The following is an 18,693-nucleotide window of genomic DNA, read 5'->3' as shown; positions in this document are numbered from 1 at the left end:
GGTGACGATATCTACCTACTGTCTACAAAAGATTCTCTTCGGACATCTATCTCCCTTTGTTAACCATGGAGTTGATACAGTGCTTTATTTATTTAGTTTTTTATTGTTTAGTTCTTGGCATGAACACTTGACAAACTTACTACTATGCTTTATTTTTTATAAATTTATTGATATCATTCTAACTTTGCTAGAATTCCACTCGTCCATGCGCTTTGTAGCTGCACGATGATTGGTTATCTAGCTTTCATATACCAACTTAAAAATACCTAAATTTTATAAATGGGGTATAGAATTCCAATCGTCTATGCGCTCAGTAGCTGCAAGACGTGTTGTAATCTTACTCCTTTTTATTATTCATATCATTTTTTTTTTTTAGTATCATTAATACACTAAATTTATTTGTCAATTTTTAAAATGTGTAAATGGGGGCTAAATTTCTAACTGTCTATGCGCTCTGTAGCTGCAAGACGTCCTGTAATCTAGCTCCTATCTGTTATATTTTTTTATTGATCTTAATTGAAAACGAGGAACTAGAATCCCAACCGTCCATGCGCTCTGTAGCTGCAAGACGTACTGGGATATTTATTAATTGTACAGCGCCCTTGAGGTGATTTTCATAAAAATGGCGCCATATAAACTATCCAACTATATATATATATAAATACTTATTTCTTGTCATATTGTATAATAAGCAAATAAAAGAATAATTGGTAAGCAGGTTGGCAAATTTTCACTGTGTATCTTATATTCAAAACAAAGAATAAGATAATAACATTGTAATGCTAATGTGCAAAATGTTTGTTCATTTGTATGTGTTCATTACACCTGGAATAATAATAATTTTGTAATACTTTTTTGTCTGCTTTGTGCATTGAAATTTGAAACATAATGCAAGTACCTATTTATTGGGTCATTCATCTGTAAAGCTAGGGTTTCCTAGGACAGCAGTGCCCGTATTTTAACGGCCGTAGTGAACGGTGATTTATTTATTTATTTATTTACGGACAAAGTCCATTATAAACATTACAATTAAAAGAAATTTTTACAAAGGAATAAAAAAATATAAGGAACAGAAATAAGCAGCAAAGACAGATGATAGATTTTTTAGATTAAGTAAAAAGCATAGGCTAACTATACAGATTCTTTAGCTGATTTGTAAAGAAAGACATCCTTACACCATAATAATCAAGATCTTGATGATGCGGTGGATAACCGTCGTAACGGTGACTAGAGTGTGGTTTCCTAGGAAAACGGTGTTATCAACACCATTTAACACCGTTTCAATAGGAAACCACTCTCTAGTCGACGTTACGACCGCTGTCTACCGCATCACCGTTCACTACGGCCGTTAAAATACGGGCACCGCTGTCCTAGGAAACCCTAGCTTAAGCCAGATGTTAGAAACTTGGAAATCGAAACTAAACAAACGGTTGACCGTTACAAAAAACGATCCTTCATAGAATATGAGTATTGTCTTTCATACTAGTAGATTTAGCCTCTCTACCGGCATTTTTTGGTGAAACCGCATTTAAAGTATAATAATAAAAACACTGTATTCAGTTTTAGTCAATTTGAATTTCTTCCTGTTCGTAAGGATGAAGAATACAGTTCTGTCTGAAGTAGAACCAGAATCCTGGATGAGTGTTTTCAACCCGAGCGCTGCTCTCGGGTAAAAGTCCCGAATGAGGACATCGAGCGAAGATAAGTTTGCCTATCATTCCTGAGGTCCCGGGTTCGATTCCCAGCAGGGTGCAATATTTCATTATTCCTGTACATTTGCGTAACACGTTATCCAACTATGTTTTATTAAATTTACCAATTCAGTGCCCTATGGCCCACTTGGCGCGGAAAAGAGATTGATGATTTATTCATGGAAGCAAGGGTTGTCACTCGAGAATTTGTTAAATTATTTTCTTTAGTTTTAGTCTTTGTTTATGCAGAAAGCTCACAATTTTGAAAAAAAACAGATTTTATTTGTAAGAGCTGTGAATATTAACAACATATGAAAGAATTGAAGGAATATAGATGTTAACATATGGGCAGAATGGTAAATGTTACATAGTGTGTAAAATGGCCACTTAAACCACTCAATGGCAATTCATAAGCCCTGTAGATGCCTTGACTTCTACAAATGCAACAAATTGAAGATATTTCATTGCTGAAAAATCCATTTTTTTGTTGAAACCTTGTATATTATAAGCAAGGTAAATAGAGCAATAAATTTAAAAAATATATATATATAAAAATCGTTCATTTGTTCGGAAACCACACCAATTTATTATAATAACTTATAATGACTCACGTGTTCACAGATTATTCGCGGTAATTACAAAGATAATTGCTCAGGTCCTGGCATCGGCGTGTGGTAGAGGTAAAGGTAAAGGCATAAAGAAGTAATAGAGCCTACTATGGCGATTTGGTTGGTAGATGCATTGTGTTCTAGCGTTCTCGTGAGATGGCTTGCCAACAGGTTTCCATAAATGAACTGATTGCGATTGAAAATAATTATTTGTAATGAAGATTTATTGTGGATGAAAACCAAAAGCAATTATTTTCAATACTATTTGATTGCGCATTTGTGTTGGCTTAGTAATAATATATTATAGAATGTTAGATGATTTATTAAGCGTGATTTTAACGCTGTTTAAAATAGTATATACTATCATTATGGCTTTATTTATTTATTTTCAGTTCGCAAACAGTAAAAGATATCACAATAAAAATACAGTTTATAAAATAAAAAATAATAGCACCAAACATCTTTCACCAATTATATGTGAACACCAATAGTCACAAACCAAAAATAAAAAAATTCAGAAAGACCAAAATGTAGTTTTCATTATATGTTGTTAAAACAGTTTATTTAAATTTATAGAAGATTTATTTTAATAAAGATTAATTTAAAATAGATGCGATTCATACAATCGAACAGAATTTCACTAGAATATTAATAAAGTCTCGTAATAATAAGTTTAAATTTTTTTTAGCTAAAAACGCATACGCTACTATAATTCAAAAAATCCAAAAACATACGCACCAGGGGCGAATCGTCAAAATAAGCGATTATGCACAGCTTACCATTATATTTGACTTTCGATTATAATGTTTTATGGTAAATATGTTTATGCCAAAATAAATAAAATTAATGTTATTAATTGAAGACCTGTAATAAAATAGGGCTTAAATACCAAAAAATAAAAAATGACGTTGAGTATGAGGAAATGTTCTATATGCCTACGCCAATAACACAAATTAGAATTTATGTACCAGAAAAAAATATTTTATATCAATCTGAAGTCATGTATATGGGATGGAGCCTAAGTACAATACCCATTAACGCATATAAGGGCCTACCTGATTAATCGCAGCGCTAAGCATTTCATACAAAATGGCTGGACGCGAGACTTGTGATCCGGATACGCCTTTTACAACAAAGCGGAAAAGAAGTGGTTTTAATAAGTTAAGTGAAAATAAAAAGTTAAAAGCCCAAGGGAGACAATATTGTTCTACTAAAAATGTGATTGTACCAGCAATAAGTCCTCCGAATACTTCGGTAAGCCGATTTGTTTTTAAAAATCTGTTTTGACAATTTTTTGATAAGTTTTAACTAGCGTTCAGAATCTAGGGGTGTGCAAACGATGTCTGAGGTGCACAGGGGTCAAAGCACGTAGCCTGGGAGGAGAAATCGAGTGAACACGATCACCAAATAGTGAGTGATATTTTCTGCCATTTTTGAAATGAAGAACCGGCTGTCAAAAATTTTATGTTTGTATGGGGAATTCCAAATAATTGTCGGCGAATTTCGTTTTCGAATTGCACGGCGTCTGATTTTTCAATTATTTTAGTATGGAAAAATATCGGCTTAAAATACAATCTTTGAGTGAATTACTAAAGTTTTAAGAATAGCGGAGTATTTTATGTTCATTTGCATGATACTTTGCCTTATTTATTATGAGATTTTAAAAGGATTTTTCTATATTTATAGCTGTAATAAGTGCTAAATTGACCCCGTTATACCAAATTTTATTTAAACGTTTTAACTAAAATTCATGTATAATTTAGTATGTATTTCATATATAATTTAGAAGGTTAAATAGCTTTATAGCTTAATTTACAAGAAACATTGGGCATTTTCCGAATTACTCCTGCGAAATTATCAGATAGGTGGGTGAATATTTATTTTTTGGCAAGAAAACGATAAAAATACGGCTTTTCGAAATGTCAAAAGTGAAATACATATTTACCCAGGTAAATAATTTGTAGTATTGCTTGTATGTTAACCTTAGAAAGTGGCATTTAGGGTTATTTTTGACAGTCCTCCGTAAAGTTGACTTTTTTTTTCAGTTCACTTGCAAGTGCCAGAATGACTGTAAAAGTCTTCTTTATGATCAAAAACTGCAGTTGCATAAATAATTTTACGAAGCAGGTGACTGGTTGAAGCAAAGTGCCTATTTAATGGGATTATTCCATATTTCAAACATTAAAAGACGGAGAAATGGGAAATACAAAAACCCATCAGAAAGCAAAAGGCAGTGTACTGTTTATTACACTGTCCCTAATGACAATGGTCAAGTAGTCAATGTCTGTCGTGCCACTTTTATTGATATATTTGGAGTAAGTATTAAGGTATTCGAGTCCTACTAATAGAGAAAAAAACACGGAGAGACTATCCTCACCGAAAAAGGGTAATAAGAAAAAATATCGAAAATTCGATCTTGAAGACGAAAACCAAGTCATCGGGCATGTTAAATTGTTTCCACGACAAGAAAGCCACTATTCACGAGCTAAGACAAGTAATATATTAATTAAATTTAAAAATAAATAAATTAATTGGCGATATAAAAACCTATAAACTACGCCAGTTAGATTACCCAAGCCGGATCACGGACGAAAAAAAAAAGATTTACTCAACATGATCGAGTATATGCCTTCTGAAGAAAACAAAAATTTCTACAAAAATCTTTTCCAGTAAAGAGTTATGATAGATATCTTTTTCCATTGATTAATAATTATTATTTTTAATTTACATACCTACATTATAAATGATGTATTTTTTTGTTCAAACTTATAAGTTTTACGCATCCTTGAATTAAAAATCAGACATTTTAATGGATGTTGGTGATAGGCCCTATTTTATGTTTTTACGCTAGGCACTTAGGCCTGACTAATGAAATAGCAGTTGGTCTTAAGGCCTTCTCAATTACTTTGTTATTTTATACCCTTTTAAAATAATATTTAACTATATAATTTTCACTAAACTTATTTCTTACACATTTGTACACATTTTAAAGAATTAAAAAATATATGCTGTATACCAAAAAAACTGAGTATATCTTTAAACCCTTGTAACTTTTTTTCACTTTTCTGGTGCTTAGGCCCAATTTTATTACAGGTCTTCAATTATAAATTACTGCTTATTCTCTATACAAAAAAAGACACTTTATTTTACATCTTTAACCCAAGTCAGCTTTTTTAGTACATACACAAGCTTGCAGATTAAATATATTATTTGAAGATTCTCTATTTCGAAACTAGTATTTCGATCATTTTTTCCGAAGGACTATTTTCCTTTCATAGGATACCGTCGACATATTATGTATCACATGGGACATGTGGCGTTTGCAGTGGCCATTTTTGGCATTATCCATTTTAAAAGGAATCGGCCAGTGACAGTTACTTATGAATTTCATTGTGGTATTTGTTAAAAAAACTTTTGTACAAGTATTGTATTAAAATAGTGTAGAATAAAGCTGCGTTTATTGGTGCTTAATAATATTTTTTGTTGATTTTCACAGAACCACATAAAAATTGTCATTTATTACTACTTACATATTATGATTTACATATGAGATTTTTCTGTTTTTCCAAATAAAAATATAAAAAAATAAAAAAACTATTAAAAAAACGTATTATTGTACGTAGACGTGTGATGTTTTATTTTTATATTGCATTGGAAATTCTTTCAATGTATAAGTCCAATTCAAGTTTTTCACGACTATATAATACTTTTTGAAGACATACACTAATGAAGAGATTAAAAATATGTTCGATTATGTAAAAATATTTGAAAAATATCATACGAGAGAGTTAAATGAAATAATATTGATATCAAATTACCACCCGCGTATGGAAAAAACGACTTGATTTACTAGGTCCACGTGTAGTATTAAGTAAACATGATAAAAATAAAATAGGAATCAATTCATTAGTTACGTGAACCGAACGAAGAAGCTTGTTTGCTTTGAAACCGGTTGGTGAAAAAAAAAAAATAGTGGTTAAAAACAAAGTTGTTTTATTTATTTTATAATAATGATTTCGTTTGTAAGGCGTTAGGAGAGATAAAAAATCTAAGAAAAAATCAAGATACAATCGGAAAAAGAAGGAATTCTGTTGAGGAAATTACCGTTAGGAGAATAATTATAAACAAAAATGTTTCAAAAACGAAATTTCAACAAGTTTCTTTACTTAAGTTTCTGATAGAATGTAAAAACATTAGTTTTTTCTTGCGCGGCTTATCTGATTAAAGATTTGTATATATTTGTGTAATCGTAGTGTGAAACGGTAAATACAGTATTGCGTGATTAGATATTTCGATTGTAGAACTTTTTGAACAATGATCTGTGGTTTTGAGCAAAAGCCGAAAGCTTTAATAAATAACGTATTGTCCTTCCTCTTCACTGTTACCATTGTCACCCACAGAAGTGACTATTCGCAGTTATTTAGAACAACATCGCGACAATGGGTTCTGCGGAGGTCTTCATTCTGTGCGAGATACAGAGACGCGTCAATAATGGATTATTGTTCGGGCCTAACTTGTTCGATTGTAAAATGGAAGCTCTTTTCTCCCTTCGCTCCCCGTTGGCATTGTCAGGGTCGAGATCGGCGCTACAAGGGACATCTTACGCCCTTGTACCACAAATCCGAAAAAAAAATCAGTGTTTCTTTAACCGTAATTGTAAATATGTATATTTAAATTAGTTTTTCAATAATTTAGATTTTTTACTCTGCTCGATTTTACCAAGCAAAAAACAACAAAAATAAATAATTTGGTGATGTGAAAAAATCTACGGACTCGCGCATCAGAGAACCGAGGTTTGAACCCCACTATTAATGATAATAATATTGGGCTGATTTATAAAGCACCATTTTTGTAAAAAAATCACCGCATGGGCGCTTTACAATTGTATACCTAAACTTACATTCTAACTAAACTAAAGTGATATATTATATTTCTAGATTTAAAATTGAGGGTATGATAGTCTAAAGAAGTGAGATTTTAGTTGAGATCTGAACTGACAAGGACTGTCGATGATTCGTAAGTTAAAGGCAATTGGTCCCAGGCAGAGAGGCCGGCAGCGGCAAAAGCACGATATCCAAATCTAGTGTTTGAGGAGCGCCGGATTTCGACAAGTTTTCCTCTTCCTGAATCAAATGCTGACCTAAAAGTCAATTTTTTATTTGATTTCTATTTTCTAATGGTAAGTTATTTACAACTCGTTGAAAATGGCCAACAAAATTGAAATATTTGGGTAAATTATAAGGACGCTAATATTTCTTTATAATTGTAGAATTATATTTTTTCAACTTATCAAAAGTACAAGGTGATAAATTTAGGATGTATTGTTGCTATCTACTTTTAATAATACTAATAAATTTTCTGAATCGTTAATTAAATAATTATTAAATCTTACAATGCACACAATAATTTGTGATTTAGGTACTATGAATTAATTATTTAATTACTTTATGATTTTCTTATTTTATTAAAGCCTTTATATATTTTATTACCTTTTTTGATTTTAAGACTTATTTTGAAATGTTTCAAACTACTACTGAATGTGTTAAATAAATTTTAGGTTGAATTTTTGATTTTTAATCTGGGTTAAAAGAAATGTATGTTTTTTAGAAAATAATTAAGCCAAATACGTCCATTTAAATGTTTTGCAAAAGGCAATTTTGCCGTATATGATAATAAAATAAATAACTTTTGAACAACGCTTTTTAAGTTTCAAAAAATTATTTTTATTATTATTTTTTATTTTAAAGTGGTCTGTACTGCTTATAAAAATACATGTAAAATGTTTTGAGAAACATTGAACTATTTCAATAATGCACAAGATGCTTAAACCAAACCTTTGAAAAAAATGACATGCGATCATGAGTGAGAAGAAATATGACGATGGAGTGAGAGGGGGCTAGGGGTGTGTGGGAAAAGGGACTTTGGGGTTTTTGGTTGGGTCAGGTATATTTAGTTAGTGTGCCCCCCTACTACGGCCTGGTGTGGTTCTTCACTAGTGAAACTGAAGTTACTTATATTATACGTAGATTGCGCCATGACTTGTATAAGATCAAAACGATCTTCTGAATTTCTAATATATTTTATCAAACTCGTGGATTTGTGTCAATAAATACAATGAACACATGTACAAATATGCTTTTGAAGGTAAGCGTTATTTAATTTATTACCACAAACAAATTAACACATTTTGTATTATAATAGGCAAACATAACATTTTTTTACTTTCAATTTTAAGATATAAGAGTCTTTATAATATTGACGAGAAAGAAAAAAAAAAATTGTTACTTTTTAGTACAATATATATATTTTTTTCATTTGTAATTATTAATTCCCGCGAAAACGGTCATTGCATTGGCCACGCCCCAAATAAGTCTCGATTTATGATAATTTTGAACATTGTTTGTAACCGTTTAAATTTTTAAAGAATTTTATAGATCAGGTGGGGCAAGAGTAGCTAGGGGGAAAGAGAAACAAAAGCTCATCTGTCAAAATTTATTTAATTAATGGCCCATTTGCTCAGTCGGTAGAGAGATGCGTTGTTGTTTGAGAATCGAAACAAAGATGTAACTATTACGTTCTTATTTTAAAAAAAAGGATTCTTTTATAGTGTTTTTGTTTGGCACTCTTGCTCCAAATTAAAACAAAAGCCTTTTTTCTTGCTCACATAAATGATAGAAGATACAAATTTAATTGGCAGTAACTCTAGTTACTTATATTAAAGAAAATAATACCATGTTATTGCTATAATATTAGGAAATAACCTGCTCTGATACTCTTACCATGGATAATGGGGCAAGGATCAGTCATGCAGATTTTAAGAGTATTAATAATAAATAAAAACAAAATGTTTTTGGTGCAAAAAGTAGCTTAATGTAAAATAATAAAAAATATTCTTTCATTCTGCGGTAAAATAAAAAAATAAAGCAATATTCTGGACATATAAAACGTTTAATTTGAATTTACGTACAAGTGTTACGCTTTTAACCCCCACGAAACGGAAATATGTTATTTTTTGTTTTTTAGATACCAAATCGCAAAATGTATTATCTGGAAGATTAGTTTTTTGAGTCCACTTGGTCTCGCAGAAGACTTTGAGAAAATCCGAGAACCGGAAAAAAAATCATCTCTGTTATAATGCAAACTTAAATATGGTACGTTTGCATTATTTACAAATAAAGTATAATGTTACAACGTGTATGATTTCAATGCACTGTAAATTGCAGTTAAAGTTTGCCTCTAAAGCTCCGTAATAGGCTCATTGTATTTTGGCACCCTAAGCTCATATGGAAATAAAAAAATAATGTTTTAAATATACAGAAAAGTATGCTTATAAGATTTTCCTTTATTTTCAGATCATCGCGACAGAAGGAATTGACGTGTTATTGGATGATAAGTATTGACAATTTAAAATTATGGTATGCAAAGTTTGCCTGTTCGATTTAATATTTTTTATTGCGTCAAATAAATAATAGACATCGCGCCACGCTTGTCGGTGATTAAATGATGTGGTGTTTAAATACGAAATAATATGCTCGTGATAAATGCTGTAAATGCACATTTGTAGAAGTTCTAAATTAAATGTGCGGTAAAGAGAAAGCAAACATGTGTCAGTTCTCAAGAGAAGGTGAATGTTGGACCCCGAGATCTGTGCTGTAAGCGGAGTGTGTTTAATGCTGGAGGTGAAGTGTAATTTGTGCTGAAGCAGAATGAAGCGGGCGCTAGTTTTAGTGCTGCTAATGGCACTTGTAAATAAACTGGTAAACGCTGTGTTGCAGGATGAAACCGAAAATGGTAAGCTGTTCATATACCTAATATTGAAATAATTTTTCGGCCTTCTATTTTGTAGAATTTTGAAATATTCGTATAGAAAATATGATTAAATGTTGTTTTAATGAATAGGATATACTTTTACTATAATTTTCTCATTTTTAGTGACAACAAATTGCGTTTTAATATCATCGCCCATTTCTTAACTTTTTGATATCTATCGTATTTCATATTCGTCCAGTGTCCTTTATTTCAATAAAAAATAATATGTTTATCCACACACAGGCCATGCCTTTGTGAGATTTTTTTTTTGTCAATACAGTTTTTTTTTTAAATTGGTAACTTATGTACTCGTATTTATTAAAATATTTAATTTTATAAGCGGCCCTCTCAAGTGCATGCCTCATGTTAAAGGCTTTCGGGTTTGATTGTCATGATCGGGCCTCTCAGCGTGATATGGTGCAAATAAATATAACGTGTTTTTATTTAATAAAAATTGATTAGTACGTTGTTAACAACTTCTATTGCAATATGTTTGTTTTTGTGTGTGTTGGATTTGTTCCGACGTTTTACGACTCAGTTTAACCTGAAAATGGCTCCTGCAGTTGTGGGCGAAACGTCGGACAAATCCAATGCTCACAAAAAAGAAACACATTGAAAACAGTGGCCGCGAAAACTTTCGCACCTATTAAATTTCTTTTGCATTTTGAATGGATAAATTTAATTCAATTGAAATAATTTATTGGTGGCGTAATATTAACAATATACCAATTTATGGTTAAAAATTGCATCAAGCTTTCGACGTAACTGTATTATTTTTAAAAAAAAGATATCTATTTATTGTTTTCAAAGATAGGATGCACAAATTCAATTTGTATTAAGTTTTAAGGAATTACACAAGTAATTCTGGAACAAAACTCTTAAACAATTACACGAATATGATAATATTATAAGATGCAATCGAGGAGATACACAAAATACTGAAAAATATTATCAAAATTATGATACTTACAAATCTAAAACAATAATTTAAAAAAATTGAAATAAAATTAAAAATAGTCTTGGCGTAGTACGCGTATATAAGTATGTGTATTATCAAAGCAAAAATGAGTTTATCGTTCCATACAACGTTTCTTAGGCACCTAGATGCTGCCAAGGTTTTATACGTTTGTTACCTCACTTCGGAGCTTAGGACGCTGTGGATCGAGATTTTAAAATCCAAATTCATTAAAAAATATATTTTAAACTTTTTGTTTTTCTAAATGAGATAAGTATGTTTTAATCAAGAATTGCCACTGACCACTTTGGTTGCATCGTCTGCGTGGTATGTGATTTTAACGACCTTATCTCCCTAAGTTCTAGATCTACTACTTCCTCCATTTTTGAAAGCGTTTTATTTATTTATTTTGTTTGTGTATGAAAATGTTTTTGGCTCATATATTGTTGTGTTATATTTAGTTATAAAGGTGTTAAACTAGCTTTTTTTCTTTGTTGTTCTTAATATGAGCTTTTTGTAAAAAAATATCAGTATAATTTGTATAACGATTTGAGTTTTTGTAACTCCTAGGAATGTGATTCATATGTATTATACTTTCGTATTATTTGATTTATAAATAAAAAAATATACACTTTTGGTAAATATTTATCACCAGAAGAATTTTTTTATTTAAAAAACATTGCTGTATTTTGACAAATATTTAATTAACAATATGTAAGCTTTGCATTTTACGCCGGTGATCGCGTGTCTGTTACCAGCAACTGGAGCATCACTACAATAGAGTATAGTCTGGTCAATTCATCAGGGCCCTGGGTGGCCACCTAAACATGTTGGACCGTGATAAATGGCGGCATCCACAGCCAGCCGGATACGGGGAAAGTGCTGGAAGTGGAGCCTATTTTATCGTTGTTTTATTGTGCTTTCCCGCACTTTAATTAATCACGCAACAATCCACAGACAACGCTATGATAAAAGTTCGATTGCTTTTGGACATTCAATTGTTCAAAATTGAAATGATTTATATCATATAATGCGGTACCAGGACAAACGTGCCTTTAAATTTTGTCGATTGTTCTAGGAATTTTGTTTAAAATATCTACTATGAAGTTTTCTGGGTTATTGTGCAGTGTATCGTGTGCAATCTTTTCCGACGTTTTGGATCGCATTACAGCGTCCATCATTAGTTGACGTAATTTGTTTGGGTATTTATGTAACGTTATTTACTGAAAATTGATTGAATCTGAAACAAGTGCATACAAAATTGTTGCTTTTTATAATATCAACATAATTTCATCTTAGATAAACTTATTAACAATACATTATTTTATACAAAACACTTTTTAATTATTATTACCGTGCAAAACTTACATAGCGCATTTTTTGTCCACGAGAAAATTTATTTTGTTATCACATGCTACGGATTCATTCAAATAATTTAGAGAGCAGTTGAGTCTTAAGTTTTTTGAAATAACTAATTTGCTGCACGCGTATTTTTTTCAAATTGGTTTTAAATGAAATTATCTTCTCTTATTTCTTCTGGCATTTTTTCATACGAGTATATGCATGCAGATTAAGATCAGCTTGGTGCAAAAATATTATTTTTTATACAAAATGAAAGTCTTAGTTTATTTTATTTCTTATTTGTGCCGTGTCGTAGTCGTTGCTAAATGCAAGTTTGTTAATCTGAAATATATGACGTTTCACACTTTGTTATTTTTAAAAAATATTTTTATTGGGGATATAAACAGTAATACATGTAAAAAATATATATATACAGAAAATCAAGAAAGGACCTCTGCGATGGTTCGGACATGTAGCACAAATGGACAGCGAAAGAACGGCTAAGAATATTTACAATGCAAATGTTGATGGACGCAGAAATAGAGGAAGACCGAGAAAGACATGGCATGACCAAATCCAACAAATACTTAAAGATGGACATGTCAAAAGTCGGAATAATCGGCGCGCGTGCATGAGAAGATGTATGAATGTAGAGGAAGCGAGATCTGTATGCAAAGATAGAGTGTTATATTGTGTTTGCTTTCGAAATAATTCTTTGTATTTTTTCTTTTCTTTTTAATTTACATTTAATTACTATTCATTTTATGTTCGAGAATCTTTTTTAACTAACTGTAATACTACTTGTGAAAACCTGTAATTGGCTTATTTGTTATTTGTTTTGTTATATATATATACATAAGATAATTATAGCTGTTGGTTATCCAAATAAATAAAATTAAATAATTAAATAATAATACATACAAGTGTGTTTGTGTGAGTGTGAGTGGGTGTTATATTAGAATGAGGGTGGACATGCGTGTAAATATTATTGCACTTGTGTCAAAAATATATAAAATATTAAGAATTAGAGATAAAATAAAATTTTATTAAAGAAACTAAGTATAAGATAAAAAAGTGTTTTAAAACGCTATTAAGAATGACAACTTATCAAGATGATTGCGTCGAGTCTTCACTGTTTATATCATCGGGGTGTTTGTAAAACATCCTGACTGATGAAACGTCGGAAAAGAGTGCGAACGACAGACGGCACACTAACCCAGAATATTTCACGGTGAATCTGAACGGAACTGAAAATCTAAGACATTAATTCGTCGGTCTTTTTTTACTTATATGAAATGACGGGCGGCATTCTCACGACGCTTGACTCACGTGCAGAAGTTTCCGGGTTCGATTACCGGTAGAACCCAAAAAATGCAATTTTTCTAAATACTGGGTGTCCACTGCAGTAAACTGTCAACTAAATTTTTATGAGTAATTAATATCATTTTTTTTTGCAACAGAGAGGGAAAACATTTTTGAGAAGGGAAAATATAAAAGGAGAAAAAAAAAGAAAAATTGTTTTTAGGCGTTGCTCAGTAGGTGAATTGGTTCAGCCGGATGAATCTTACCCGCATGATAAAGGTTTCAGCTCTTTTACCTCATAAAAGTCAACATATGGAAGAGTTGAGGAAATGTGGATGTTTAAACATAGGCAGATTGATGAATATTACACAGTGTGTAAAGTGGCCACATAAACCAGCCAACGACAAGAACATAAGTCCTGTAAATGTCTAGATTTCCATATACCCTTCTGAAAAATGTTATCGCTCTCTGTTGTAACAAATCGAGATGTAAACTACATATTTAATTCTCCTAATACGCACCTAAATTGATACAGGGCACATGGATAGGTTTCTTGTCCATTTAGTACATTAAACTCAGAGTGAAGTCTATAAGTTATTATTTACATTTTGTTTATAGAGCCTTTATTCAATAAAATACACACATTATTACGATATTAATTCATTATTAAAAGTAAACGAAGTACTAAAACATATTTTGTCCCGATAAACTATTCAATAATAGTTTGTCATCGGGTGATCGGGACATTAGTTTTAATTAAGAATATAAAAAATACAATGAATATATATCATTTTGTTTTTGATGCTTTGAATAATTAAAAATATTATTATGAAGATAGAAAAGGAAAACTCAACAAAACCAGATAAAATGGTTTAAAACTAGAGAGAAAAATAATACAACTAAAACTAAAGAAAAGCTATTTACTTACATATATGTAAATAGTGTGTGCTCATAAATGTAATAAAAACAAGATAAAAAATAAAACAAAGAAAAATGCAAATTTTAATTAATTTCTTGCGAAAATAATAGAAAAATAAAAGTACCTATTAAAATTAAGATCTAAAAAATGTAAATAAAATAAGAAAGAAATAAAAGAAAAGGTTAAATTAAGAAAATAACAAAAGTGTATTCAATGAGAGATAAAAACACTGAGTAAAGAATGATTTACAAAAAAATAAATCAGTATAGGAACGTTCTGTCTAGTAACCACTTTCGTAATAGAACAACATTTTATTTTTATAATTATTTAATAAAAGTAATCTATACAACATTAAAATCTAGGTATGTATGAATGATGATTTGTTAGAAAATCAATTTTGGTGACCCTGAGATGAGGAATAAATTTGAAATATTTTATTCAGCATAAAATATTCAAAGGTGTCCTGAAAAAACAGATTTAAACAATGTCAACTTTCTGATTAGGTGAGAAAACAGACTCCGACGAAGATTCTTTAGAGGCCTGGAATATATCATCTACTACATTTTCCCCAGCGGATATAAATAACGAAGCGAATATCATTCAAGATCCGGCAAATTTACACCCTGAAGCATATGATCCATACAACCCAAACCACACGTTTCGCCTGGAAGATCCCAAGCAGTACGACGAAGACTCGGATTATGATAATTATGATACACGGGAGCATTTAATACCGATAAGAAATAATGGAAACAAAAGAAGACACGAAGATGCTTTGCTACCGGACGATGATCATCTTCATACTATTTCGGATAACTTACCAATCTTTCTACTGGAACCGAAAGACACATTTGTGATCAAAAATAAGCCAGCAACGCTTCAATGTAGAGCAGTTAACGCGCTAAAGGTAATAAAACATTTTTTTACAACGTTAAAGTAATAAGGGTCTATGAAAAAATGTCGAATAAAAAAAATTTTTTTTACTCTTTATTTGTAAAATGAAATTTTTATTCCATTTTATAACTTTGAATTCCCACGAAAACGGTCATTGCATTGGCCATAAGCTTAGCCACAAGGTTATTTCTTTAAAAATATTTTTTTTCAAATTAATGTGAGATTCTAAACAGCTAGACAGCGTAAAATAGTCCTTTAACTAAATAAATAAAGATAAATAATGAACGAAAAAAAATATTAAAATTCTCATTTAAATGTAGTTAGTCTTCCGATTGATTAAAAATTACCGCTCTATAACCATATCCAAACTAATATTTTAAATGCAAAAATGTGTTTGTTCGTTTGTGTTTCCTTCACGTCTCAACTGAGCGGCCGATCGTCTTTTTTTGCATAGGAATAGCCGGAGAGGTGAGAAGTACAACAGGATACTTATTTTTTATCCTGAATTAAAAAAAGTACAATGAAAAAAATAAGCAATACATTAGCAAAGAGCAACATCATTTAAAAATGAGTCGGAGGGATGGGATGTTAAAATAATCAATTTGAAACTAATTTTTTAATTTTCTATAATTGATTTGATTTATCTATGGTTAGTTTGGTTTGCTTTTTGTTTCGGTTTTTGAGTATAATTTTGGGTTTGTGAACAGAATAGCGATGCAATGTCACTAAGAACTAACGGATCGTCGTATTTATTTCATAGCGATAGTTGGAAGGACCAAGCAATTTTCAATCTTGATAAAATTTATTCCTTTGGGAAAACGCTTATTGATAGATGACCTAAATCATGTCTCCCTGATACCACATAAGCGAAGCTGCGGGTAAAAGCTAGCATTAAATAATAAATTAAATTGTATTTGATTTTTTTTCTACAAAACAAAGTGACTTTTTCAGGTTTTCTTTAAGTGTAACGGAGAGAGGTTTCCGGGATCATACCAAAGTGAATTTGTCGATCCTCAGTCCGGAGTAAGGAACGTAGAGGCGGAATGCAATATCACCAGGAACCGAGTGGAAGAGTACTTTGGGAAGGAACGGTTCCGATGCAACTGTATCGCCTGGACGGGCCGAGGACAGATCAGGAGTCAGCCGGCTTATGTCGAAGTCGCGTGTAAGTTTACTTTCATACTATTGTTTTTTTTTTTTTTTTTGTTTTTTTACAATAAACATAATAATAAAACAGAGTATTAAAAAGCATAATTACATATCAATGAAATACATATTAATAGAAAAATAGTTAACGAAAATCCCACAAAGGCATAGCATGTTCGTGGGTATACAAGAAAATGTTAATGAATTTTTACTCCTACAGTAAATAATGGACAGTTATATTATTTTTGTAAAACATAAGAAAGAAAAAATTAAACATTCTGTAAAAGATAATATGTTTTTTTTTTATTAAAAGTAATTAAAAAAGGAAATAAAAGATATTTAAAAAACACAAAAACATTCCAAAAGGGCTACAAAACAGTTTGGGGCTACAGTTTACACAGAACACAATTAATTGCGGACTCGTGGATCAAAGGTCCGAAGTTCAAACCCCACGCTACCCTAATATGATTCCCAATTTCTAACAGTCAGTTATTTACAACTCCTTAAAAATGGCTCACTTATTTTTAATGTTTGGGTAAATTTTAAGAACTATAAAATTAAATTGCAGAAGTTTCAACAGTTTCTTGTATTTTTGAGTTGTGCTTTGGAATGTATCATTAGGTTTGTCTCTTATAAGAATAAAATAATTCAATCAATTAAGTACCTACACACGCACAAACACACATTTACCCTTTTTTTATTTGCTTGACCCAAGTCAACAAAATCAATAAAAAATCCTCATAGAAATGTGATATCGTAATCTGACAGAAGACATGTAAATGATTAGACTTCTAGATAAACAAAATAAATATGTAAGGATAATTAATTTCAATAACATACATCCTTTTTACTGTTGAATATTTTTATAATTTTCCTGCATGGTTGGAAAAACAGACAATATTGGATTGTTGCGGCATTACCCAAGAAACAATGTATATTACATCCGATGCCAACATGGCTTTTGAAAAAATGCATCAACGTATTAGCTCCATTTTTAACAGATTTATTTAATACATCCATGGAGCGCAGCATTGTTCCGGAACCATAAAAAAAGCAAATGTAACTCCACTTTAAAAAAACTCACAACTTGATGTGGAAGATCTTTCCAGTTTTCGCCTTATTTCAAATCTAACCATCGTATCAAAAATACTAGAAAAAATAGTTTCTCATAGGCTCGTTAACTATATCGAGCAGAATTCTTTATTTTCGGCAAGGTAATCGGCATACCGACGTTTTCATTCCACGGAGACCGGAGTGATAAGAGTACTATCTGATATTATAACGGCAGTAGACTCTGGTAATTTGGTGTTGATGGCTCTTCTGGACATGAGTGCTGCATTCGATACTGAGACCATAATATTTTGCTTGAACGTCTGGAGAAAACTTATGGTATCCGTGATCAGGCACATATGTGGTTCAGTTCATATCTTAATGAGAGAGAATATGCAGTTGTGTTCCAGGGTAAAAGCTCAACCAACTTTCGGGTGTCTACAGGAGTGCCTCAAGGGTCAGTACGGACCACTCCTCTATCTCCTTTACACTAAAAATATAGAGAACATTATCAAAGAATGTGGATTGTGGTCTCACTGCTACGCAGATGATACTCAAATTTATTTTTATTGCAAACCAGGCGAGAGAAGTGTGTTTGTCAATTTAATTGATGGATGCATCGAGAAAATAGGAAACTGGATGGCTGAAAACAGACTAACATTAAACCCATCAAAAACTGAACAACTATGGGTGGCTTCAGCCAGACGACAGAATTTGATCCAAGATACGGCCCTACCCAATGTAGGAAGTACCGTTTTACCCACCGTTAAACTACTGGGAGTTTTACTCAATTCTGACCTTTCTCTTGACGCTCAAATTAGTAGAACGATAAGTTCATGCTTCTACCAGCTGAGACATATTAAATGCATATGCAAAAATTTGCCGATTGATGCTGCCCGTCAATTAATAAATGGGTTTGTAGTAACTAGAGTCGATTATTGTAATGGTATCTATGCAGGTCTACCAATGAACAAAATG

General features: G+C 31.3%; 1 protein-coding gene across 1 annotated transcript in view; it reads left to right on the top strand.

Moving 5' to 3' along the window:
* The window catches only part of LOC148275097 (uncharacterized), a gene marked incomplete at its 3' end in the record, with an annotated part of 49,204 nt that extends 32,516 nt beyond the window's left edge, over positions 1-16,688 (top strand). Inside the window, exons 2-4 of the mRNA XM_088236136.1 lie at positions 9,652-10,090; positions 15,129-15,532; positions 16,471-16,688. Of these exons, the coding sequence (XP_088092262.1) occupies positions 10,006-10,090; positions 15,129-15,532; positions 16,471-16,688 (707 nt within the window). The remainder of the gene's footprint in view (positions 1-9,651; positions 10,091-15,128; positions 15,533-16,470) is intronic.
* Positions 16,689-18,693: the final 2,005 nt, after the last annotated feature.

This window comes from Micrasema longulum, unplaced genomic scaffold (genome assembly GCF_059751315.1).
Source record: "Micrasema longulum isolate JH-2025_06_02 unplaced genomic scaffold, ASM5975131v1 h1tg001512l, whole genome shotgun sequence".
NCBI lineage: Eukaryota > Metazoa > Arthropoda > Insecta > Trichoptera > Brachycentridae > Micrasema > Micrasema longulum.
This window is presented reverse-complemented; position numbering and strand designations above follow the sequence as displayed.